This window comes from Apiospora aurea (genome assembly GCF_038362705.1).
Source record: "Apiospora aurea strain CBS 24483 chromosome Unknown utg000007l_segment0_segment0, whole genome shotgun sequence".
NCBI classification, from domain to species: domain Eukaryota; kingdom Fungi; phylum Ascomycota; class Sordariomycetes; order Amphisphaeriales; family Apiosporaceae; genus Apiospora; species Apiospora aurea.
This window is the reverse complement of record NW_027117394.1, coordinates 1,526,078-1,551,538: the sequence shown is the minus strand read 5'-3', so window position 1 is coordinate 1,551,538 and position 25,461 is coordinate 1,526,078. Positions and strand designations below refer to the sequence as shown.

General features: G+C 54.7%; 10 protein-coding genes across 10 annotated transcripts; 8 read left to right on the top strand and 2 right to left on the bottom strand.

Moving 5' to 3' along the window:
• Nucleotides 1-39: 39 nt before the first annotated feature.
• PG986_010754 (uncharacterized protein) lies at nt 40-678 on the top strand (the record flags this gene model as incomplete). The annotated part of the gene is made up of 1 exon (XM_066846976.1): nt 40-678. One exon carries the CDS (start codon nt 40-42, stop codon nt 676-678), a length of 639 nt encoding a protein of 212 aa, XP_066696467.1.
• Nucleotides 679-4,359: 3,681 nt separating this feature from the next.
• PG986_010753 (uncharacterized protein) lies at nt 4,360-6,000 on the top strand (the record flags this gene model as incomplete). The annotated part of the gene is made up of 2 exons (XM_066846975.1): nt 4,360-5,430; nt 5,491-6,000. The coding sequence occupies 2 exons, from the start codon at nt 4,360-4,362 to the stop codon at nt 5,998-6,000; spliced, it is 1,581 nt and encodes a 526-aa protein (XP_066696466.1).
• An 831-nt stretch (nt 6,001-6,831) lies between these two features.
• On the top strand, nt 6,832-7,354 carry PG986_010752 (uncharacterized protein; the record flags this gene model as incomplete). The annotated part of the gene is made up of 2 exons (XM_066846974.1): nt 6,832-6,889; nt 7,035-7,354. The coding sequence occupies 2 exons, from the start codon at nt 6,832-6,834 to the stop codon at nt 7,352-7,354; spliced, it is 378 nt and encodes a 125-aa protein (XP_066696465.1).
• A 971-nt stretch (nt 7,355-8,325) lies between these two features.
• On the top strand, nt 8,326-10,664 carry PG986_010751 (uncharacterized protein; the record flags this gene model as incomplete). Its single annotated transcript, XM_066846973.1, has 2 exons — nt 8,326-10,098; nt 10,140-10,664. 2 exons carry the CDS (start codon nt 8,326-8,328, stop codon nt 10,662-10,664), a joined length of 2,298 nt encoding a protein of 765 aa, XP_066696464.1.
• Nucleotides 10,665-11,839: 1,175 nt separating this feature from the next.
• Nucleotides 11,840-14,260, bottom strand: PG986_010750 (FAD/NAD(P)-binding domain-containing protein; the record flags this gene model as incomplete). Its single annotated transcript, XM_066846972.1, has 1 exon — nt 11,840-14,260. One exon carries the CDS (start codon nt 14,258-14,260, stop codon nt 11,840-11,842), a length of 2,421 nt encoding a protein of 806 aa, XP_066696463.1.
• A 2,471-nt stretch (nt 14,261-16,731) lies between these two features.
• PG986_010749 (uncharacterized protein) lies at nt 16,732-17,661 on the top strand (the record flags this gene model as incomplete). Its single annotated transcript, XM_066846971.1, has 2 exons — nt 16,732-17,283; nt 17,335-17,661. 2 exons carry the CDS (start codon nt 16,732-16,734, stop codon nt 17,659-17,661), a joined length of 879 nt encoding a protein of 292 aa, XP_066696462.1.
• Nucleotides 17,662-17,880: 219 nt separating this feature from the next.
• Nucleotides 17,881-18,183, bottom strand: PG986_010748 (uncharacterized protein; the record flags this gene model as incomplete). The annotated part of the gene is made up of 1 exon (XM_066846970.1): nt 17,881-18,183. The coding sequence occupies one exon, from the start codon at nt 18,181-18,183 to the stop codon at nt 17,881-17,883; it is 303 nt and encodes a 100-aa protein (XP_066696461.1).
• A 655-nt stretch (nt 18,184-18,838) lies between these two features.
• PG986_010747 (uncharacterized protein) lies at nt 18,839-20,608 on the top strand (the record flags this gene model as incomplete). The annotated part of the gene is made up of 4 exons (XM_066846969.1): nt 18,839-19,090; nt 19,165-19,279; nt 19,347-19,636; nt 19,694-20,608. The coding sequence occupies 4 exons, from the start codon at nt 18,839-18,841 to the stop codon at nt 20,606-20,608; spliced, it is 1,572 nt and encodes a 523-aa protein (XP_066696460.1).
• A 205-nt stretch (nt 20,609-20,813) lies between these two features.
• Nucleotides 20,814-22,012, top strand: PG986_010746 (NAD(P)-binding protein; the record flags this gene model as incomplete). The annotated part of the gene is made up of 2 exons (XM_066846968.1): nt 20,814-21,836; nt 21,914-22,012. 2 exons carry the CDS (start codon nt 20,814-20,816, stop codon nt 22,010-22,012), a joined length of 1,122 nt encoding a protein of 373 aa, XP_066696459.1.
• Nucleotides 22,013-22,667: 655 nt separating this feature from the next.
• On the top strand, nt 22,668-24,617 carry PG986_010745 (uncharacterized protein; the record flags this gene model as incomplete). Its single annotated transcript, XM_066846967.1, has 6 exons — nt 22,668-23,084; nt 23,266-23,506; nt 23,632-23,760; nt 23,852-23,960; nt 24,048-24,096; nt 24,189-24,617. 6 exons carry the CDS (start codon nt 22,668-22,670, stop codon nt 24,615-24,617), a joined length of 1,374 nt encoding a protein of 457 aa, XP_066696458.1.
• Between the last annotated feature and the right edge of the window lie 844 nt (nt 24,618-25,461).

Here is a 25,461-nt window from a genome sequence, read left to right as displayed (position 1 = left end):
GTCTAATTGTCTTCAAAGCTTCCGAAGCTTGAACCTAAAATGGTGCCCCTACCAATCACACCACCGCTCTCCCACCCCTTCTCACTATCACAACACGACACAAGCAAAGAAAGGGTTGTGCCTGGCAAGAGGCAGGGAGAGGCCACCCCATCGCGTACTGATGCACCCAGTCAGCGTTTCCGAGGTTGCCTTTGTTTGCCTTCAGTTGCTGTTCTGAGCGGCACCATTGTTGTTCTGGTTGACACCCCCTGCCTGGCTTCCCTGGCCTCCCTGGAATGCACCTCCTCCCTGACCGGCCTGAACAGTACCACCGTTGTTCTGAGAGGCCCCGCCGCCCTGACCGTTCTGGCCGGCTCCGTTGTTGTTCTGAGCAGCCCCTTCCTGCCCGTTTTGAGCGGCGCCATTGTTCGGGTTGAACCCGTTGTTGTTGTTCTGGGCAGCGCCTCCTCCCTGGCCACCCTGGGTGGCACCTCCGGCCTGTCCGTTCGGAGCAGCGCCGCCGTTGTTTTGGGCAGCACCACCCTGTCCGACCTGGTTGGCACCCCCGTTGTTCTGGGTGACGCCCTTGTGGCTGGACCGCATGTCAGTATCAAGATGGGATTTGAGACGAGTCGGCTTACTGGCGAGGCTCGATGGCGATGGCCGAAGCGGCAACTGCGAGGGCAAGGACTTGGATGAACTTCATCTTGTAGGGTATGTATACAAGGCTAGAGATTTAAACTGGATGTTGAGCGTAGGCAAACAGTATGAGATTGGATAGATATGCAAACAGAAAGGGATGGACCAGCCAAAAGGATGATATGAACACGAGATCAGGGGCGATGAGATGAGGATAGGGTGGGAAGAATGCTGAGCATGAACTCATTTGAAGAGGAGACAGTCACCGGATTTATATACCCAAGTTGCAGGAAGCAACTGTATAGTCGTCATGGGAAGGAAACTGATGTTCTTCCGGCTTTGATTGCAATGTTGCATCTAGATGATACCGTTACCGGCTGAGCTCTTGTTTATGCGGCTGCGGTGATGATGGGTGTCAGTATGCGCAGCCGCTGCCATCTTCGCCAATCGATCCGTCCTGGTGGGCTAAGTTGATTGTGTGACGAAGACTAATCGCAAGCGTATTCATTCAAGTGTGTTCGTGTTGTTGAGTTGAGACGTCTCATGGTGTTTTGGACATTTACCTTTGCCCTTTTTCCGGAGATGGCGATATGGTTAGAGGTTTTTGCAAGCCGCCGGCGAGGTATTGGGGCTAAATTGAAGTAAAAGGGCGGTTGGCAAGGAAAGACCTAATACCTAGACTATCATCTCTGGCTCTCGATGCGACTTCAGTGCTTCGAAGACGGTCGGGGATTGGGCCAAGGGAAGCAATTGGCGGATGATAGACCACGGGCGAGAAGGTACCTTGACAGTTGAGGCCATCGTCGTCAATGGTAGTGAATTTACATTGCGGCACATACCACCACACATGCGAAGGCTCGAGAAACGTGAAGGTTGCATAAGAGCAACCAATTGCTGGCGGCTGCTGTAAGTCTGGTGCTAGTGCGTGCAATTAGGGCCCAAACACCCTCCAAAATGGGCCAGCAGGCCTAACCATAGGAGGGTAGAGGGGGATTCTTCCTCCAAATCCAAAAGCCTCCCCAATTGCATGGAAACCAGTCTTTAGTTGGCAAATTAACCTTTAACATAGACGAGTAAATCGATTCCTCGGCGTCGCAAGTGCAGGCTAACAGTACCTGCGATCCTCGATGCGAATTGGAACAATTGACGACGCATGCAGTTACAACTTTCACCTCACCTCACCCGCCAAGCCCTAGCGGTCTATCTGATAACGAATCTGGTCCGTTCCCTCTGGAATGCTAGCCATCATTCGGTCCCAAGCTTGTTGTGGTTGTATGGGTGCTGAACCGCGTCAACAAGATATCCCGGCATCCACGAGGCAGTGCTCAACTCTTTTGCCAACATTGCGGTGATGACGAATGACGGATTGTCGGGCTGTCATATGGCACACCCGATCTTATCCTGCACCTCATCGAGTAATTCCCGACATACGGTGATTGCGCCTGACTGTCACGCCGTGTGGCCTGATTGAGCCCGTCGCTCGATTAGCAGCAACAACCCGGCCAGCCAGAACACAGGAACAGCTATTCTTGGGGTTGCAGAGCAGATAGAGCTTCGGGGAACGCCCAAGATGCCAAGATCCAAAAGTCCCAAATCGATATGCCACATGGGATGTATTCCGACGATTCGGGGTTCAGCGGTGTCGCTGTTGAAAAATGTCAACAGCACTCTCTTCCGCTGCTGAGCAAACCCATGCGACCCAGCGCAGCTTACTGTTTGTTGTCGTTTCTCATTCGCATCATGAAGCATGAAAAATTGGAAATATTCCTTCTAGGCGCCAGAATTCTAGGATGTTTACTTTTAGAACAAAATAATCTCCGTTTGATTAGGAGGTTCGCCCAGACTACCTGATAAGCAATGGAAATCTCGCTGCCTAATGATCCATCTCGGTTCAATCGTCCGAAAATCTATAGCGGGGCCGCTGAGCAGCGGGGCAGCCGCTTCACTTCTTGGAAGCTACAAGGCTCGCAGTGTTGAAGTTAGGTAATCGCAGAGGTGCAGCGCCGAACGTGTAGAGAGGTACATGGCGGTGATGCAGTCAGCAGTCAGCATTCAGTCCCAGTCCCGGTGGCACAGCAGCGTGAGAAACGGGAATGAGGAAAGAAGGGAACAGCATCATCCAGCAAGCTTCTGGACGCCACTGTCCAAGCTGATGCATGGCTGGAATTAAGGTTATTCGGGCCATCATGATCTATTTTAGAGTTATCTCGGTGCCTGCGTTTGCGCTTTCCAGCAATGCGGTAAGGCCTAAGGTTAGTAATCGTCTGATCCTTCGGAAAGAGCGTTGAACGTTGAACCCATGCGCCACGAACCAATAGCAGGCACCGATTTTCTGTCTCGGCTTGATGGACGCTGATTCTTCAATTGGCCCCCAAGGATGAATGAACCGAACCCATTGCAAGATTCTGGCACGGACGACAAGCAAGGCGAACAGTTAACCGCACGAATGCTGCCAATTTCCACCGCTGCCGAGCCCGCCGGATTGCGGCGAGAGATGTGGTTCGACCGACATGGGTCGTTTGAATCTGACCCGCTAGCCCACACCGTCCCCGACCTTCAGCTTTTACACTGCTGCTGACTGCATGGGGTACTGTGCATGGCATGCTAGGCATAGCATCTTATTATCTTCTGCTCGTCCACGCTTAGCCCCTCATTCTGCAAGCCATTCCGGACTGGGCCAATCCCGTTCTTCCGTGCCGGTCTCAGCCTAGTCGAATTGAGGAAAGCGATGACAAGGGCTGCGCCAACGGCCTAGATGAATGGCTCGATGGCTCGATGGCTCAAGGTCAACCCGCCTCACGTTGCGTTCCTCCATCATCCTGGCCTCGGAGACTCTGGCGGGTACTTCAAACGACGCTGCCAGGACCAAAATAGCTGTTGGAACTCCCTTAGTGTGTATACTACGACCGAATTAGTTTCTGGCCCGGCCCATACCCCTGCCTAGCTCTTGGACCTGCGCTGCCAGTACTCCAGATTTCTGCCAGAACGTCACTCGCAATAGCGACCAGCGAATGAATTGCAAGCTAGCATGAAAGTACGATGCAGGACAAGTGGACTCGCTCGTGGAAAAGAACCAACGAATTTGTTAAGCAAGCCCGACAAATCTCGTTCCGGTATTTGCTTGTCTCCGCACTACGCACATGGCATGGCTGCGAAATGCACTGCTACCCTCCATCAGCGTAAACCTCACCAATCAGCTTCAGCCTGCACAGCCAGACCATTCTCCATCAGCCTTATGCCAAGTGCAAAGCCAAGCTTTGCTATGTCATGCTATCGAGACTTCTCACAATGGAGAGTACCTCGCGTTCCCCAAATCTAGGGGCCCGGTCGGGAACACCCCTGAATATCGACTCGGTATATTAACTTTTATCTCTCTACCTGGCAGGATCGAGAAAACATGTGGACCGGGTCACTTTTCCCATAATCATGACATAACCTGTCTTCATTGTATACTATTTTCTCCGTTGACTGACTTGACAGACCCCACCACCTACGTTGAGCTTTTTCTTGTGCGACTAATACTCCTAGGAGGGCTGATTTCCCACACGCTGGTGTGTGAGACGAAACAGATTCCATCCAAGCCACGAGATATTCAGATCCAAGGATCAGATCTATGACCTGTTATTGGTAGGAGCTCGAAGGCAGAAACTTTCTTTCAGCTCCGTATACTGCAGCCAGCCACTACTCCGATATTATATAATACTCCTTCATCTAGCAACACCACACACCACACACAAAACAATGGGCACCCCTCAGATATCATCGCCGTCCGTATGGACATCCATCAGTGATCCTTGGAGCAGCCAGCAAGCCTACGGCAACGACAACCCATCCCCTTACTCCTCGCCCTTCCTTGGCCTCTCCGACTTCGACAACATGTCGGACCACGCATCCTCCACCTCCTCATCGACGCACGTGACCCGCGTGGCCATCATCGGGGCCAGACTTGGCAGTGCTTGCCTCCTGCGCGGTCTCCTACGCTATCCTCACATCGCTGCGGATTTGTACGACGCACGCCCACAGCTTCGTGACGAGGGCCTAGCACTGGACCTCAGCGAAGCTCATCAAGAGGTTCTGCGCGCCCTGGATCCGGCGCTGGATGCCTGCCTCGACCGCGCTGGCGCAGTCTACAGCTCCGTGGCACTTTGTGTTGGCACTGCGACCACAGCCCACCGCGGCATCGATGTCTCGGGCTTGCCTATTCCGGGTCGTCGGACCGTGGGTCGTCAGGCCCTCATGGATGAGATTCTTGCCGACGTTCCGCCTTACTTGCTGCACACTAACACACACATTGCCTCGATCAGTGGAACGTCGGAAACGGACGGCGGCGGCGGCGCCGCCTTCCTTGAATTTGTTGATGGAACGAGGAGGCGGTACGACGTCGTAATTGGCGCGGACGGGACCCACAGCCTGGCGCGGTCGTTCGTGGTGTCCGGGCAAGGGTCGGGCCAGACTTCAACAGAGACCGGGGAAGAGGATCCGGCGCACAAGCCCGTCTCCGCGGGAAGCTGGACACTCCCCCTGCAAGTCCCACTCGCGCGCGCACAGCAGGCCATGGGCCCGGGGTACCTAGACCCACAGAGACCCTGCCGGGCGGGCTGGATCGGCGACGGCATTTTCATGCAGCACGATTTTCTCAACCACGGCCGCGACATCCAGATCTACCTCTCGGCTGTATTACCACCTCCTTCAGTGGACAGCCGAGATGGCCCCGCTGCTGCCGGGCCTGCTTGGGCGAAGCTGTTCACGCCCGAGGAGTTTGAGGCGACCTTTGCACAAAACAGAACCCCTGCTTGCCAAGGAATGGTGAAAGTAAGTGCTTTGAAAATTGCGTTACATGAATGATCTCAAAGCTAACACGATGTAACTCAGCTCGTACAAAGCGTTTACACCATCCAGATCGCTGGTATCGTGCAGATGCAACATGTGCCTACCCAAAGCTATGCCTGGAGGCGCGTCTGCCTCCTGGGCAGCGCCGCGCACGCCGCGAGCCCGTACCACGGCGCCTCGGCCAGTCTATCGCTCGAACAGGCCATGGTGCTGTCGACGCTGCTGGGACACTCGGCATCCTCTGGAGTGGGGATACGGGGTTTCACCAAGAGCGGCCACGATGTCGAGGCGTCGCTGCCCTATTACGCACTTCAGGCCTACGACGCGGTGTGTCGGCCACGTGCCGATCAGGTTGTGGAGGCCACGTCGGATGTAATGAACACTCTTCTGGGACGCGGCAGCGGCGGGCAGTCACGGGATCTGGATCCTGTCAGAATAGCGGAGCGGTTGCGGCAAAGGTGGCCTGCGGTCCATAATCTCCATGTCGTGGGACTGCAGAATGCTGCAGTGGACACGATGGAACAGTTCATTGCCGAGGATTCCAAGTGGTAAGATGATACTGGCTTACGAATGGGGACTTGTTTAACAAGTGCTGTCACGAGTCGAGCCGAGACCCTGAGAGCTCGGCCACCAAAACGCGCTCATTTCTTATTCCTAGTTTATGGGGTTTATTACTAAGGAGATGATACCCGAATGTTTAGCTTTTCGTTCTTTTTTTCCCCTTGCATAGTCCTGCGAGGAGCATAGCTCAGGCGTTGGCTGTTTGTTGAGTGGGACCCGGGTTAGCTAGAGTCATAGAGATTTGTTGATATTCTTAGATCAACCCTTTTTTTCAGGACCTGTTGCATCTCACATTCTGACAGTTCTAAAACGGAACGTCACATTACTTGCATGCAGGTCGAATCCCTCCGGTGCGGCACAGTCGATTGCCGATTACAGATTTCACCTGCCGCACGATCCTGCAGCTTGACCCGAGCCACCGGTATCCAATCACCGCTTCAGTAGGCAACGGGCTGCTTGCATGCCAAGGCCAAGTTAGAATCCGATATATCGTCTGTATGCTGCTGCTGCATTGTCATCTCATTTGTACTGGCATTTCTCCCGGGTGCTTTGGAGGTTAAGCTGCGCTTAGCGATGGTAAACGTAATAAACTTTGGATGCGGGGATGCGGACGATTGGTTCGCGATGACTTCATTTTTTGTCTGGTATGACGTTCCGGGGAGGGGAATGAAATATGTACTCCCCCAACGACCCGTGATTTAAAAGCTATCCTTCGACACCTTTCAACATAACAACAAGGAAAGCGGAACGCAAACAACTCCATTCGTCAACCTACCAAACCGAATTGACAAGTCATTCATATCTCTCTACACACCGGGCATGATGGCCTCTCGACTCTCCCTGAATGTGGCCCTTAGGGGCGCCATCCGAACCCCAGCAGGTAAATGAGCTCTTGGAGATCACCCCTCCGCAACCCAACGACTCAGCTCTTCGCCACACTACATTGCTTCTTTGTTCTCCTGCAGCAATCAGCCGTAAGTTGAACCGAGAGTGACTAACGCTCTTTTCCTTCCTATCATCGACAGCCACCCTCCTCCTCCGTCGCAGCGGCGGCCCGCGCGTCTGCTACAGCACCGAACACCACTACACCGGCAACACGGGGGAGCACCACTCGCACCAGGACGCGATGCCCAAGGCCAAGAACTTCGCGTCTGCGGTCGGGGACAAGATGTCGCCCAAGATGAAGCAGGAGAAGTGGGAGCCCCTCGACCCGAAGCAGTGGGAAGGGGCCGGGGCGGGGTCGTCGGCGAAGGACGCGAGTGGGCAGAAGAAGGGGAAGAAGTGGGATCCCGAGCAGGAGCGGGAGTTTGTGGATAAGGAGTGGGACAATATTGGGAATTATTGAACGGGGGTGGGAGTGAGGTGAAAAAAAAGAAGAAGAAGGGAAACAGGTCATGAGTGAGGGTTTGACTTGGGGTTGAAGGTGGTAATCAATTGAAAAGGGGATAACGGCGATGCGGCAGGTTGACATCAATATCTGATTTTCTTTCAGAATGTACTTGATCACTGCGGTCACGCAACTATCAAATTGTACAACTTGGAGTTTTTGGATACCGCCACTATCGTATGTGCCGGACCCATCTCGGCCGAATTGGCCTGTCTTTTCGGCCGGGATGTCTGATTGATCGGGGAAAGGTGGACCGAAGCCTGAGAATGGGGGGCCGCGATCTTCCACTTTCTGGGAGGGTTTGCCTTGTCTATGTCTGGTAGAAGCCTTACACATGAGCCTCAACTTCGCCGGCGATTCAATCAGTAGCTTTTTGGAACGTTTTACGTCACGCCGAAAGGGAGGAAGAGCTGCGTTGGCCCAAACAAAGACAGACCGAAATTTGACACTTGCGGCGAGCCCGATTAGGCAAAGTGCAGACCAATCAATGCTCCTCTCGGCCTGCTGAGTCCGGAGGATGATCCTTCTTACGTTCTTGTTTTTGTTCTTGTGGCCGAGAAACATTCATCAATTGAACGGCGAGGTGAGTCAATCGGAGTGAATGAAGACGTAGGTGTACGTGACTGCATGGACCAGTTTGTCTCACCTACACGCTGCTGTGTGCTTGGGTTGAGCTGGGGCCTTCTACAAGTATCAGCCAGCAACACCTGCTGAGCAACAGAATATTCCCTTCTGCTCCTTGTGCTCCTGCAACCACAGGAACCCATCCCATCGACTTGGACAACATCGACTTGTATATTTTCAGGACATTTATTGGTCCTCCGTCATTCTTTTCTCATTCGTCCACCTACTCTAACCCTAGAGACCGCACACTCGTTCCCGGGCTCTGCCAACATCAACACCCAATCAGTTCAGCCAGACCGTGCAACATGGCCGAAAGCGCACCATCCAATGACTTGCGTGCCGCGCAGATGCGTCAGCGCCTTCTGCTCGACATTGATGAACTGATTCGGAAGCCTTACCCCAACATCCACCTCCATGTCGGCGATAACCTGGACCAGCTCTGCTTGGTCCTGTCGCCTCCCGGATGGCAGCGCATGCATCTGAACATCGACGGGCTCGGCCTGTTCCCCATGCGCCCTCCCAGAGTCCAGATGGACACGAGTGTCCGCCATCCCAACGTGTTTGGAAGCTACATCTGTGCGACCATCCTAAACCGGGACGATTACTACACCCCCGCCTACACACTCAAGGGCATCTCCATTCAGCTGCTCAGCTTCTTTGGAAGCGACAAGATCCAGCAGGCTTACGGAGGCGAGGCCGTCGATCTTGAGAGCTATCGGACGGGGTCTCAGGATTATCATCATGTCCCTTTCGCTGCGTGTGAGCGATGCAGGTTTAAGGAGAGGGGGCTTACGGGAGATGGCCCTGACGTCAGGTATCGCGATCAGTCCGGATCTCTGCAAACGCGTCAACGCCCTGCTATCGAGGTTGTTGCATCGCATGATTTCTGGGCCCCCATCGGGACGACACCGGACACTGAGAAGACGCCTGTTCAGGCCATCGACAGATCCGAGGCAACAAACGGACCTTTCGCCATCAACGTGCTCCCCAACGAGCTCCTGCTCCAGGTTCTCGGAAGCATTGAAGACTTCGAGGATCTTACCAACCTCGCCAAAGCCTGGCCCCGCGTCAGCGCTCTCATCACGGAACACAACGTAATCCGTCAGCGCGAGTTACAGTGCTTCGTCACCAAGAAGACGTATCGCGATGTTAAGCTCGGTGTCGGCGTCTCAACCACGAATGGTTTGGCATCGGAGTTCGACCTCCTGTCGCAACAGGCCTTCGCCCTACCCACCCGGAAATCTGTGCAGAACATCCCTTTTACTCGGTGGCTCCCGCTGCCCATATCGCCACGCCACTGGAATTCAGTCCGGACCAACGCCCAAACGTCGCTGTCGGTCCTGAAGGAGCACGTCAAGCTGCAGAATCCTACAAATGCCCAGGTCCTTTACGCATTCATGACCGACATCGTCGTCAAGCTCAACCTCGTTAATCTCGATAACGACAACGGCAACGAGAAAAAGCAGACTGAAACCGACTACTATTATGGATCTCAGGACCGCAACTGCAGCACCTTGGAACACGCCTCGGAGAAAGCCATCGAGTCCTATTTCCACCTCTTCCACCTGCTGGTGTGCCTCGCCACGGACAGCCCCGAGATCGTTACCCAGGCCAATACACTCCTGAAGTCTTTCCTCGGAGGCAAGCGTGACAAGTCCCACTGCCCCAACCTGGGCCATCTGCTCGTCGCCCTGCTGGTCAGCGACGTCCCTGTCACCGACGAGCTGCGCCGCGCCATCATCACCGAGGCCATCACGCGCAACGTCGTGTGGCTGCTGAACCCCAACGAGTCTCAAAGACACAGATACCCCAACAACCGTGACAACACCAAGAAGACCTACCCGGAGCTTACGTACCTCGAGCCCGATGCCGTCAGCGCCTACCGTCTCGACAAGACTTTCCAGGGATCGCGGACCTCCTACCGCCTTCTCATGTTCTCGGAACTGTTCCGACGCATTGCACGGCCATCCAAATCGACCTCCTCGTCACCATCTCTGGCCCAGATCCGCGACGATCTGTTCCGACGCCATGGCGCCCCTCCCCCGGGGCTGCCGCGCACCTCGCCTCCGAAGTCCGACGCCTGCACTCCATTAACAATTTCCCGACCTTCCTTCGCGAGATGGGCATGTCCGAGAACCAAATCCCGACGCCCGCCCATTTCACCACTGTGCTCCGCAGTACCGTTGCGGCTAGTATGGACCGCGGCTACTCCCGCTGGGCCCTGGCGCAGTCCGACGCGCTGGCCCTACGTCTGCGCAAAGGAGTCGACCCCGGCGTGGGCGTCCGTCCCGAGTTCGCCGAGATGGTTGTTGAGGCGCCGTACTTGCCCGATATCGAGCTCTCGAACGTCAGTTTCTTTCCGGGCAACAACGGCACCGCCAGACGTGGTCGCGGCGGTAAAAAGCAGGATACTGCTATTGGCGGCGGTCGTGACAGTTTACCACCGCAGGGCGTGGCCTGGCCCCGGCGCAGCGCGGAGGCGGCTTCGGGTAGCAGTGGTCGTGCGAATGATGATGCCGATAGATGGACCCCGGTTGTTTCCAATCCTGGCAGAGCTAGCAACTACAACGGCGGCGAATCACCTAGGGGAAACCGCCGAGGAGGTCGGGAAGGACGGGGAGTGCCCCGAGGACGACGGTATTAATGACAGCCAGAGAAGCCGTCTCCTAGACTGGGAGCCGTGGCATGGCATTTTACTTATGAGACATGAATGATGAAGTACCCCAAGATACACCACAAGACTAGACTTCGCATTGAGGGCCATTTACGCAGGAACGGCCTAGATCTGCGGCCGATGTGTGGCACTCAGCTAGTCATAATGGAGAAACGAATCTTCAGACAACTATATTGGTGCGCATTATATATTTAACTAAGCGATGGAATGTGGCTTTGTGGATGTCCTCTACAACAAATTGTAGTTTGTAACCCGACATTCCCCTTGGCTACTGATCCCGAGCATTGCGGGAGCCGACGTGGCCACCAGCGGGCTGACCGGGAAGCTCGCCAAAGTACAAATAAAACAGGTCAGGCAGCGCGAGCTTGCTCAAAAATCAAGGTTGACTGAAGTCGGTTCTCTTTCCTTCGTCCGGATCAGCTCTGGTACAATAAATTCTCTCGTTGTAAACAAAGGCCCACCATGTCAGGGTCTCGACGGAGAGTCTGGGTTATTTCGCGGTCACGTCTTTAGCCAGGGGAAGTAACCCCAGGAAGTTATGTAGTTATCCATGCATGGATTTACAGGCTGTCAATAGAATACTGTACTATAAAGGAGTAACCCGTCCTGCTTGGCTCGGGAGTAACGCCGTAAGTCGTGGCCATGGGTAGATGCTTGGAGTTGTGTCACTCCGCATCAACGTCGAAAGGAAAGACAGCCACGCCGCAGTCGACGCAAGCGTCGTTCTGCGGCTACTGAGTCGACAGCAATCCGATGTATGTTGTGTCGAAATTTGCGAGGTTGACCAAAACGTTCACGAGCTACCCCTAGTCGCCCTCAAGTGACCAAGATAGGGGTTGCTCGTATATTCTTTCGGCCCTCCCAAATCCCGATACACAAACGGTGACCAAGTCGCTAGGGACGCGCAGTTGGCCTGTGTCATACTTGGAAAGTCACACCATGATTTGTCACGTTCATTGCGATGGTTGTGTGTTGATCATGGTATCTTCATCTTTACACAAAGGTAATATATATACAGTCAAGTTCTAAAGTAATACAAAAGGGCGAAAATGTGGTTTTGAAATCTCCAACTCTCAAAAAAGGAATAGGGAGACAATGAAGAAGGAAGAAAAGAAGAAGAAGAAAGGCTAAAGGCTAAGAACTCCTTAAGCCTTCATGTGAGAGCTCAGGTCCACTCCGCCATGAGCACGGCGAGAGTGGCGTCGGTGACGGTGACCGGCACCGCGACGCAGCTTTCGCTTGCGGCAGGGCTGGACGGTGGTACCATTGGTAGCACCGCCGCCGAGCGACAGGATCTTGTCGGCGGCGTGCTCGGCGGCGACCATGACGATGGCCTGGGTGTTGCCGGTGGGCAGGTCGGCATGCATGGAGGCGTCGACGACGAAGAGATTGTCGGTTCCGTAGACCTTGGTGTTGGTGTCGACGACGGCGGAGCCGTTGGCCTTGCGGCCGTCATCGAGACCCATGCGGGCGGAGCGGACCCAGTGGGAACCGGTGGCCTGGGTGGACTTGATGTCGGCGAGGAGGGCGGCGCCGGTGAGGTTGGCGGGGGCGACGGAGCCGTCCTTCATCTTGATGGACAGGGTCGAGTTGGGCTTGGCCGTCATCTTGATGAGGCGGTCGAAGAAGGTCTGGAAAGCGTCGACGTCGCCTTTGGTGTCGAGCCAGGGGTTGCCCTTGAGCTCGGTGATCTTGCCGGTGGCGTCGAGGCCGAGGTCGGCCTGCGAGGTGACGCCGTGCGTCAGGTAGACCTTGAGCTTGACCTCGTCGTCAGCGGGGCTGTTGCAGGTGCCCTGGATGAAGCGAGTCTGGCCATCGCTGGGCGACTTGACCGAGGTCCAAAAGTTGAGGCGCTGGCCAGCCTGGGTCAGAACGCCGGAGCCCTGGGCGAACAGGTCGATGTCGGTCTGGCTGGGCTTGGTGAAGGCGGTGGAGTTGAGGGACTTCAGGGGCTCCTTCGTCTTCATGGAGACGGTCAGGATGACATGGTCCTGGACGCCCTTGCCCACGGGCAGGTCGATACGGGAAACGTTGGTCATAGTGACGGTGGAGGGCACCTTCTTGATCTGCTCGTCGGGGCCGATGCCACTGTAGAAGAGGATGCGGGGGGTAGACAGAGCACCAGCGGCAAGAATGACTTTGCCGGTCTTGGGGGTGACGTTAATGTGCTCGCGGGAGCCGTCCTCGTTCTGGACTTCGATGCCGGAGGTCCAAGATCCCTGGCGGACGGCACGGACAACGTTGGTGTTGAGGCGCATGTTGAAGTTCTTCTTGGCCTGAGCGGCAGGCAAGTAGTTCCTGATAGGGCCACCGCGAATGTGGTCCTGAATCAACCAGGGAGGGTGGGCGAAGACGTCGACCTTCTTGTTGGGCTCCTTCAGGGGCTCGACGGAGCTGAAGCCGTTGGACTTGAAGAAAGTGGAGAGGACGTCGTAGGCGCCCTGGTCGTAGCGCTTTCCGTCGGCCGAGGACATATCAGTGCCCGGGTTCTTCTCGAAGAAGGCGTCGGAAGCAGCCTTGACGTCGGCAGACTTCCAGCCAGCAGGCCACTTGTCGTCGAAGTCGGCATCTTGGGGCTTGACGAACATCAGAGCGTTGACCATGCCGCTTCCTCCGAGGAGGCAGCCGGCTTGAGAAGCTGTATCGGCGCAGTATTGAGTGGCGTCGAGGGTGGAGGAGCCCAGGTAGTAGCCCATGCTGGGAACGTCGAACTGGGTGACGGAGGAGTTCCAAGGCATCACGGCCTTGCCGCCCGTAGAGGCGGTAGCGGCGTGACCGCGCTCCACTAAGAGAACAGAAGCACCCGACGCGGCTAGCTTGCTAGCGGTGATGATGCCAGCGGGACCACCACCGGCGACGATGTAGTCGTAGGTGACGTTGGAAATGCGGACGGGAGCTGTGAGGTTGGCGCCGGGCACTGAAGGGGCCGGGGCGGAAGGAGGGGCAGCGGTGGTGTCTGCCATAGCAGCCCACTTGTCATAGTCGGTAGACTTGGCATCCGCCAAGCTCATGCCGTAGGCACTGAAACCGGCAGCGTGGTAAGAGAGAGCGGAGGAAGGGTCGGTGGGGGTGGTGACTGCAGTGGTCGAGTAGGCATAGGCAAAGACACCGTCTTCATCGGTGGCCGAGAAGGTGTCCTTGTTGATACAGCCACCGCACAGGAAAGTGGCCGAGTAGTGAGTCTCGTTAACGAAAGTTCCCTTGGGAATAGGAGAGAGCTTCACATCAGTGGCAGTGTAGACGGAAGGAGTGACATAGCCAGTGGCGATGCGGGGTGAGAGCATGACCTCTTTGCCGTTGGGCCACGCGATGAGCAGCATCTTGCCGGACATGGAGGAGCTGAAATCGAAGCCCGCCCAGCCGGCTCCGTCTTTGGCCGGACCGACAATCTGCATGATCAAGTCCTTGCCCGGGGTCTCGGGCAGAGCCATACCGACTCTCAACCCCTTGTCGTCACTGTAGCCGGAGAATGAGATGCCGGTCTTGTCATCGGTATATTTGAGGGTGCCGGCCGCAGCAGAGGCGCCTAGCGCCATGGCCACGGAAAAAAGGGCAGCGACCTTCATCGTGTGTATAGTCTGCGCTCAAGAAAGTAATGAATATTGAAAAGAAGGTAAAGTAAGTGCCGTCAAGGCTGGGAGAGAAAGGACGCGTTTGAACTCCAAACGACTTAAAGAAGGTAGACTGTGAACTGGTGACTGAGAGCGACCTGACTCGAGAAAGACATATTGCACCCTGGCCGGTACCTGGGCTTTTACTTATAGCCAAGTATGGCCGAATGAGGCTCATGGAAGGAGCCGCTTTACTTCCCTGGCCTTGAACAAGCTGATACCATGCTGCGTGCCTGCATCCATCGTGGATCTGGGTTTCCGACCAGATACGGACGGCCAATGGAAGGCCGTGGCCGATGTGGTGGAGACCGAGTCTGGCGGGCCATGAGATGAGAAGTGGGCAACGGTGAGGCTACTTTAGTAAGTGAACCGAGATCCCAAGCCGTTGGGTTTGCAATTCAAGGCCGTGATCTGGTCTAGATGCCGGGGGAAGAATGGAGAAGCTGTGATCCAACTCATAAAAACGATGCGTGGTAAGGTTTGAGGTTGAATGCCCGCGCCACGAAACTTGGGACTTGTGGGGGCATCGGCACAGGATGCAACCTTGCACAGGGCTTGACAAGCTGCCAAGTCCCATCAGTTCAGGCGCGTCTGCGGGAAGTGACGGAGACTTTCCGATGCTGCAACTGCATCTGCATGCGCCATGGTAATGGACCCAACCAGTGGACAGGATATCAGAACGGCAGGGAATGGTAGGTAAACATAGATGCGAATAACCTCTTCTTGGGTCAGGCATGCTGCGTGCAAGTAGTAAACTGAAGGACGGGAGAATTGGTCAACCGCTAAGACAACTTCGAAGTGATCCGTGCCTTGTGCAGGGCGGGCAGGTTCCAGTTGCCCTGAATCGCCCTGAATCACTAGCACACCCAGCCTTAGGCCCGGGCAGGGCTCGCTGAATTATGCCACCACTGAGAAGACCAACGGAGCAGATTCCGTTGCTAAGTCCTGGCATGTCCCGCCGCAGCGACAACGTCCCCAAAGAAAGTGGCCAGATGCGGTAATCGACGAGAAATGAGATCGGATGATTCCATCACGACCACCCACAGCATCCCAATTAATTAAATGAACAGCGAGCATACATACGTCAGTCGGTACAGGGCAGATGCTTGTTGAAGCTTTTTCTGGAGCCTCTTACAACTGTGCAGAAGAATTGTACTAACGTAGATATCCAGGCCCCGCCGACGAAAGGAGCGCATAACACACCCAACAGCCGCCCGTTTCATCCAAGGTGGCTCGGCCGGTGGTCAGCGAAACCCAAAGCAACCCCCAATCTCCCTGTGCCGTCATGACGATCCACCGGATTTCACTCCGAAACAAACGTTCGGCAAAACAGGGCATGCGTAGCCGACCGTGGTTCGTGGAACTGGCCCTGCCCAAATTTGACCGTTGCGCAAAACCGGGAGAAAAGGCAACAATGACCGACCGAGGTCTCGGAACTGCAGTGCACGGTTTTAGGGCCCGCCCACTCCTGCTGATTGGGCCCCAAAACCACAGAGCTGGGACTCTACTACATACATGCCTTTTTGTCTCCCCTGAGGAGAGGGATGCGACACCACGCACTGACGTTGTTTGTGATCTGCTGCGTGGCGTAGCCAACATTTCGTTTGTCGCAGTCGAAGCTGCAAACATAGGGGGGACTGGATTGAGGAATAATTATGTGGGGCTTGGCCCGCAAGAGACGTCGTGGTTTTATCCCTGGCATTTCATTCTCGCCTCTGAGCTGCAAGGGGCAAGCTGGTTGGGTTCTGATCGATCAGCCATGGTAATAAATCGGACCCATGACGGTGATCCTCTGATCAATACCGGGGATTCGCTCTCGGCCGACCAAGTTCAAAGAGGCCAGTGTGCATCGGGTTGCCTGTCTGAAGCGATTGAGTCAAGCCCATGCATGCCATGTGTTCTGTCTTTTCCTTGTGCATCTGACAACGTGGTAGAAACGAAGCGATTTGCTGCTATTGTCGATAGATTTTTTCAATCAACACTTGCAGCGTGGGGGGTAGTGTTGGGGGGGGACTGCTGCAGTAAATTGAACTTTACGAACAATTTTCTTAAAGTACAACACCAATCAGTTGGAAGCCAGCGGGCGTTACCTACTGAAAACCCCCCACTATAAATTCATAAGTCAGTTGCGCTGAGGAGCACCCCTTCCACAATAACTTCTGAGGTATCATACCTATCGTCTAGAAATCCGAGTACTTCACATGTTATACCCTTTTTATATCGTGACATACCCAGATCATTTCAAGTACACATTGAAGCATCCTACCTGCTTGGAATTTGCCGGTGGTTTTCTGCATTCATAGCCAAGGTCACGTGCGGCGACCCCATTGATTCTAACTGCACTAATGCCCAGACGCGGTCCACCCCACCTGCTCACGTGTTGTATCTTTGAGAGCCGTTTAGGAGAGCCTCTCTCTAAACCACATATGGCACCTCCGGATAGCTCGCCTTGGGATGCGCTCAAGGGCTGGCACAATGGGACGGAAACCCTTGCTATCAATAACACTTGGATGCGCAGGCTCCTAACTCGCGCCGCCGTTCGATTGACGACTTTGTTCCTCCCTACCTCCCGGTGCCGCGACGGTCCCTGCGTGTACATCTCCAAACACCTGCTCATCAAGACCGGGCCGCTCGTACATCTGCAGGAGGCCGCCACCATGAAGTTCGTTGCCGAGAACACTCCGGGCGTCCCTCTACTCAAGGCGCACTGCGCATTTGTTCACGAACACCACGCTTACATTGTCATGGAACGTATCCAGTGCGAGTCACTTCCGCGTGCTTGGCGTCGGTTATCATCTGACCCGGCAGCGCTCACCAAGATTCTTGAACAACTACGTCGCATCATGCAGGAGCTGCGTTCTCTCAAGCCACCGGGCGACGCAGGTGTTCAGAGCTGTACGGGCGGCTCGCTCTACGACGCTCGGAACAACAGGGCGTTCCCTCGCATGGGGCCCTTTCAGACAGTGCATGCCTTTCATGTCTGGCTGTGCGACAACCTTGAGCCATCCGGGCAGAAGCCGGAAAATTAGCACGAGGAAGAGCAGGACTGGGAGGACATCAGAGAGATGGCGGCATTGCAGGACGGACCCTGGCCGGCGCCGCTGTTCACGCACGGTGACCTCAATCCGAGCAACATCTTTGTCCGTGGAGATGAGGTCGTCGACATCATCGGTTGGGAGACCGCCGGATGTTATCACATCTACTGGGAATACACGTCGGCTTGGACCGTCAGCATTAATAATGAAGAGTGGCAAGGTACAATCGACCAGTTCTTGGAGCCGCACCCTACGACGCTGAAATGGACCGCACTCGGCAAAGATGGTGGGGCGAAATCTGACGATGCCTCATACACCTGAACTCAAGTTGATTGGCGTCTGATGTCGAGCTTTCAAAAATGAGCGCCGGCAAGGCCAACCGTAGGCTTCATACTCAGCAATGGCGGCCATACTAATTCACTGCATAGCTACCACTGGGGTTTTCTCATAGTGCCAAAGCAGGAGAAAGCGAAAGCGGTACCGAGAACACATTACCACGTGAAGAACTCGCCCCGTGGCTGGGTGTATGAAGAGCAGGCATTAACCAATACTCGCAGCACTGCCTCTCTCCTCGTTCGCGTCGTCATAGCCAAGTTCACGGATAAGAATCGTCTCCTCCAGATCCTGCGCCAGATCCCGGTCGTGCAGAACAACCCGAAATAAGTGCCGGACTTGGGTCGCGCAGGCTTTAGAAGCAATCAAGCAGGAATGCAAGTGCGTGGGCACGACGATCTTGGACTGGTCCACGAGTGAGCCCATGGTGAGGGAGTACGCCGCGGCCAAGACTGGTGATGGACGATTTGCTACCGGAAACATGCTCGCCCCGAAGCCGACGTTCAACATACTGGAGCGCAGGGAGACGAACCCGTAGACGTTGCTGGGAGGCAGTGGATGCTCATCGGATCATTGGCGTTTTCTTTCATTTGCATGCATCATGCGCAACACTGTACGAGTATTATGGCGGTGGTAAAACTAACCAAAACACCCATTCGCATGATCTTCTCTCGATATGGAGTTGGATATGGAATAATGAGGAATGAGATATACGACTTTGGGCTAGCTGGCAACAGCATAGTTGGCTGACAATGCCGGCAATGGGATAGCTGTCATTGGTAGGTAGCCCATATGCAATGACGAACACCTCCGACAACAGAAATCGCAAGAGCTGTATACTGGAACGTGCATCATGAAATATGTTGCTGTGGAGGTTTCGGTCCAGTAAGCATACTCCTTTTTATTCCTGCCCCCGGGCTACTAAGATACTTGAGCAGCGAAGCAGCGCTTCAGGGGTAACACAGGCGCGCTACAGACAGGCCCGCCACTAAGGCTAAGGCGGGTAGATCCTGGTAGTCTTCAGCACCAGTCACCCCCACATCTAACATCTCCAGACTTTTGATCAATTGCCTCATCTCTGCAGTAACCTCTAGGTCAGTAGTATATCATCAGACAAGAACACCGTCTTGCCAGGCACCCATCGGAGTTCAATTGCCATTTTTCAATGCCCCAATTCATGTTCGTTGCGGTGGAAGGTGTAACCAAACCCACCAAACCGACAAGGTCCATCCGAAGCCATTCCATACGCACCGCCCTCCAAAAGTCCAGTAATTCAGCCCAGCAAGCAACAAGCAAGGCATCCACGAATCGCAGTCGCATCGCAAACCATGCTGACGAGACCAAGTCAGCAACCTTCACATGCTGCGATATGGTGGCTGCCAAGTTGTGGCCGACGGAGAACGGAACTCCAATGGAGGTGGGGTCTATGTTTCCTTGTCTAGAATACAGGCGTTTATCGGCGTCCGGGATCCGATCTGATCAAGCAAACAGGTCTTGGCATCGTTGTTTCCAACTCGTATCGACTCGGTCGACGGTGGCTGTCTGGATCCCTTCAATAGTCTCCCGGTCCCCAAGATTGTGCAAGTTGATCACTTGGTCAAATACTGTGAGTGACGACCCGGATACTAGTGTTCGAATTGGATGCCGGCTAATCCCCGACTGGTCCCCGCCAGTCCTGGCCAAGTTCGACTTCGAATCAAGTACCGCCGATCGTACGAGACTCTGGCTCCCATATGCTATGGAAAGTGTGTCGATGATGCACAACACTCTGGCCGTGGCTGCTGTCATATGGCGCGCCGAGGACGTGGCTCTGGAGAAGTCCATACAGCTAGAAGGCATGCGTCAGAAGTACGAGGCGATACGAGAGGTCAGGAGTCAGCTGTCCAAGCACGTTGGCATTGAGCGCAGCGACAGTGACATGTCCCAATTGATGTCCACCATGTCGACATTGGTGTTTGTTGAGGTATGTAACGATACTTGTTCATGGAAAGCTAGCCTTCCCTCACTCGTCATACTCTAGATCTACGACGGCAACTTTGAGGTGGCCGAGTTGTATCTGCAAGGTGTTCGCACGCTTTTCAACTCACACAGGCGCCGTAGCAACTTGATGGCCGACTTCATCTTCTGCAAGGCCACCAGCATGTTGGTATTTTCATCTAGGCGTCTATTTGCACCACTGGCTCGAAGTTCCAGGGCCGACATCGAGGTGGCCATCACATTAGGACGACCGCTCATGTTCCCCACTCTGCATGCCAGTCAAGCTGCGCCTCCCCTACTGCTGTTTGACTGTGCAGACGACCCGCCCCTTGATAACTCAATAACCGAAAGCAATTCACACGAAATTATTAGCATTTTCAACCGTTTAAGGCGTGGAATCTTGATGCGTCAATCGGTGACTCTTCACTCCGAGACTCTATATAGGCTGCTCCACGATGTAGGCTGCTGCATTCTACAGTACCTATCTCAGGAGCGGAGTCCTCGTTCTCATATCATCAAGCGAACCCATGCACTGGTCCTCGCAGTCCAGGTTTTCATGTTCGCAACATTGCGCCATGTGCCCCCCAAGAGCAAGTTGATGCGCAGGATGGTGGCCCGCCTACATCAGGCGGTCGGGGAATCACCAGTCGCCAGCAACATATGGACAGGGTGCGAACCGGCTCTACTGTGGATAGCCTTTGTCGGCCTCCTCGGAACAGGGGTAACGGAAGCCAGTCAGCAAGGGCATTGGTTTCTCAATCTCTTCCAATGTACTGCGGCCGCCGACTGGGGCGCTGGCTACGTTCTGTGCAATCGCGACATCCGACAGATGTTCTCCGCGTTTCTGTGGGACAATGCTTATTGTCAGCCAGTGCTAGCTGAGCTAGAGCTACAGCAGGGCCTAACGCTACTGCGACGTGAGCCGGAAGGATCCCTGACGCCCTATCTTCCGGAATAGGAAACATGTCTGAATAGGGTGCCTCGCACTGTATACCCAAAACGGACACATAACTCCTGAACAAGCGCCTCCTCAGGCCCGTCAGTTGGACAGATATCTGTGTATAAAAGGTCCTCGAATTCAGGAGATATATACCTATTAGATAAACAGTCAACAACTTCGCTCACTCGTCTTTGGAGACTGACCTTGGGAATCCTGTCGAAACATGGCCGGGGAACTCGTCCTGCTGACCGGGGGCACCGGCTTCTTGGGCTACACTATCCTAGTTGACCTCCTACAGCATGGTTATCGTGTTCGCGTTGCCGCTCGATCACACGAGAAGATTGCTAAGGTACGGGCCGCCCCCTCCATCGTCGCCCTCGACCCAACGGCAGCCCAGTTGATGTTTGTCATCGTGCCGGATATGGCTGCCCTGGGCGCATATGACGAAGCTGTACAAGACGTCGACTTCATCATCCACGCAGCTGCACCTCTTCATGCAGATCATGCAAGTGCCGTGAGCGGCTCGGATTCTCGAAAAGTTCAGTCACTAGAGGACGCATTTGTCACCGCTTGCGTGCAGGGGAACCTGGGCATCCTCCAGTCTGCGCGCGACAAGGGCAAAGCGATACGACGCATTGTCATGACCAGCTTCACTGTAGCCATCGCCCCTGCCGACTTCTTCTCCAACGCGGCAGCTGTGGCCCAGATGGAAGGGGGCGAAGAAGTCATCCGTGGGCCCGAGGCCCGCATCCCTGTTCCGGAACCGCCGTATAATTCGCAGCTGCATGCATACTGCGCGGCCAGGACCGCTTCGCTAGAGGCCGCGGAGACATTCGCCAATAACCATACACTGCGCTTCGACCTGATCTCCATCATGCCTTCCTTAATTTTCGGGAAAGACGAGCTGGCCACCGACACGGATTCCACCCGCATGTTGATGTACCGCCTGCTTCCCCAAATGCCTTCCAAAGCGCCCGTAGATGGCGATACTGCCAATAATACATACCAAGGCGAAATCGTGGTTGTCGGGAACGCGGTTCTCTGCACCGATGTAGCCCGCGCACATGTCCGGGCTCTTGATCCGATCGTGAAGGGAACCCAATCGTTCGTCCTGAACACCGACGCAAGGTGGGAGGATACAGTTCCCATCACCAAAGCTCACTTCCCCGACCCATTCGACTCCGGGGTGTTCTGGCCGGGTGGTCCGAAGTGGTTCACTGTACCCCTGAGATGGGATACCACTAAGGTGAGTAACCCCCATTTTCTCCCTCTTAACTGCAAACTTCCCTTTGGAATCAAATCGTATCTAAATCAATGCAATAGGTGCGAGACGTGTTGGGTGTCGAGTTGGCTACTTATGATGCCAAGATCAAAGAGGTCGTGGATGAGTATCTTGAGAAGGCAGGAAGTCGGCATGGTTGATGCGTCAGAAGAAGCTCACCTCCCTTTTGTCTTTTTCTTTTCAATTCATCATTTTTTCGGATGTGGTATTTCAAGATAACTATTCCGCCCAGTTAACAGAATAGAATCGACTTCTTCGCCCTGTCTTTGTTCTATGAAGTCCATGGTGCATGCGCTACCGAGACAAAGATGCATCCCGACGGGCTATTGTGCTTTGTTCGCCATGGTGTGACCATGAGCATTTTCGTCTTGACTTCCCATTCAAGTCGTTTCTGGGTAGGGGAAAAAACATATTCTACATTCCCATTGCTGGCGTGGCATCTTGTACCTGGAAGCTTTGACCTGGGTTTATTTTGGATTATCTTTTGACTTAATTGAGCGAGTACATTGGAAACGAATCATGGTTTGGGGATGGCTTCAGGCCACATTCGCGAACCAGTTGGAGTACCCGACTGGGTTCTATCAACCGCAGCAGAGAGGAGGAAACGGACTATTTCTGCATGAGAACATCAACATAGAGCCAGATCCACATCCACCACCACCTCCTCGTCCGTTACCGCCTCTTCCGCGGGAAGTGCCGAGCCCGCTTAGGCCGCTGCCGATACGTCCACGTCCATTACCACCGATACCACGTCCACATTATGAACTAGTACGACCTGGGCGGCCCGTGGCGCCCATGTTCGCGCAACACCCCGTCGACCCGTACAATATCGCCCGAAACCTCCCGCCGCCGGAGGACGCCCTGTTCGACCCGGCCGCCGTACCTTTGATGGTGCCGCCCGACCTGGGCGGCGGCGGCGGCCAGCAAGGGGGCGACGGCCAGCAGGCGGATAACCCAGATCCCAACGACGAGATTGAGCAGGAGCGGCGGATCAACGCGGCTCGTGGCCTGCTGATGACCTATTTCACCGACGAGAAGAAAACGCCGGGGTTCCAGTTCCGGCGGTTCCTGGGGCAGGGCGGCTACGGCATCGCGGCGCTCGTGGCGGACGTGCGTAATAAGGAACTGCCCCCGCGGCTCCTCGTCGTCAAGCGCGGATTTGGCGGGGAAGCGGTGGAGAAGTCCATGGGTAGGGAGATTGATTGTTTACAGGTAAGTGAGTTGGAGAAGATTTCAAAGTGTACTATAAAGGGCAGAAGAGAAAATAGAAAGGGAAAGAAACAACATATACGGGTTCAACATGAGCACGAACAAATACGCATCAATTATCCTGAACCCGTCCATCAGTGGGTCAGAGATGCATTAGCTGACAATGTTTCGTCACCCTTGCTAGTGTATAAGAGGCGGCATGCATTTCGCGCAGATCCTGGCCTTTCGGCAACGTTTCAGCACGAAGCCCATCTGGGAGATCCGTGACTTGTTCCGAAATCGCGGGCGGTACCTGAACGGACTGCCGGGCCCGACCATCGTGACGGAGTACGTGGAGAACGGGACGTTCGAGGACTTTTTCGACAAGACACGTGAATGGCAGGAGCCGGTGCCGAACCGTATCCTCTGGAACATCCTCCTGTGCGGTAGGTGTCATCTCAGCTCCCTCCCTACCTCCGTGTCCCCTCCCTCTCCCTATTTCGTGTGTCATCATGACGAACTTGGGATTGGTCTGCGTACTGACTGTGTTTTCTTCCGCCTTTACCTACAGGTATCCGTGCATGTATCGGCATGATGTGGCCGATCATGGCCGAACACAAGGCGCCTACGCAGATCGAAACGATTGGTCCGAACCGACCGCCACTGATGTTGCAACACAGCGATATACATATGAAAAATGGTGAGTCATCTATTCTGGTGTACCAGGAGCTCCCTCTTAAAGAAATCTCCGCCGCCGTTCTGCATGCTAATGTGTAGGGGAACTTGAATAGTCGTCTTTGGGGAGTTGCAACACGGCTCGGAAGAGCATGACCTGGTACCCGCGTACAAGCTCATAGATTTTGGTGTGGCTAGAAACGTCGCTGAAGACAATTTCCCACCGTAAGTGAATGTTGCCGAGGTCGGCTCGAGGGTTGGCTGTGGTGGTTAGGAGATTTGCGACTGACCAAGTATTAACACCTGTTGAAGACTCCAACCGGAAAAGGGGCCCTTCTGGAATGGTAGGGATGTCGCAGGGGTAAGTGTCATAATTTTATCGCCCTCCTCCCTCCTCCATCCTTCCTCCTCTGTCTGCTCACTGCTGATGTTTAGTTTCTCCCCACAACCTAGCTAGTCATGGCCCTGATCGCGAAAGTATACAACTGGGAGCCCCGCTGGGGCGCCTTCCTGGACGGCTACATCCAGACGGACGCGTGGGACCTCTACATCCCGGGCGCCGAGCTCCGGTACCCGTGGCTGGACCCGGACCTGCGAGAGCTGATCGGGCGCATGATGGCCAAGGACGAGCCGAACCGCATCCCGATCCGCGACTGCCTGGCCATGGCCACGGCCGCGGTCCGCGACAAGACCGCCGACGACTATCCCAACAGACGCGAGGCCGAGACCGACGACGCCATCCTGGCGTACATCCAGCGCGCGTTCCACGACGCGGAGCAGAACCCGGCGCAGGCGCCTTGGTTCGTGCCGGATGCGAGAAGGCCGGCGCCGCGGCCCTCTGCCGCAGGCGCCGTCTCAGCAGCAGCAGCCGGTGGACGATGATGTTGCTATGGGGAATGTTCCGGATCTGGGCGCGGAGGAGGATCTGGGCGCGCAGGAGCTGTGGAATTATCTGGTCAATGATGTTATAGGAAGCAACAACCCGAGCGATGGCGAGGCTATGGGGACGATCCGGCCGCTGAGTATATGTGGAATTTTCCGGGCAATGATATAATGGGGGAAATCTAGGCGATGATCAGTTTTTATCGGAGAATCCGGGGCCTTAGTTGGGGTGGCGGTACCCGGATGGTTGAATACCCTAGGATAGAATATTCGGGTTGAAAAAGGAGTGTAAGATCTGTATGTAAATCGTGTACACTGGTTTTCAAAAAGGAAACAGGACTTGAATAGATACGTGTCATTTAGAAACACATCGAATGATATGGCATTGGGTTATAGTTGCAAATGTATACCTGCGTATACCAATTGTCATTCTTCGAACCGTCTACGTCTTCCTCGGCCCAGGACGCAACCTTTGTAATTCGCATATGAATGCCCTCATCGCTGCAAAATGGGTACGCGCCGCTGGGACTTGGGTATCAAAGAGCCGACACAAGCGGCTCGGGTGACTCATTTCAAGTCACGATGCGTACTCGCACCGGAATGCTGTGGCAGTCACCGTGGAGAAGGACTCATCGAGCGTCTGCATCTCAGCAAGTTGACCGCCATGTATTTGATATAAAACCACATCTTACACTCTTGGTGCCAAATGGACCTCGCTACATGTACCAAGGGATTCCCATATTTCTTATCAAGGCTTTTCATAAGTAATAGTCCACGCGTTGGGCAATCTATCACTCAGGCCAGCCATCTGGATGAACCCACCACCCACTAAGTAAGGAATCAA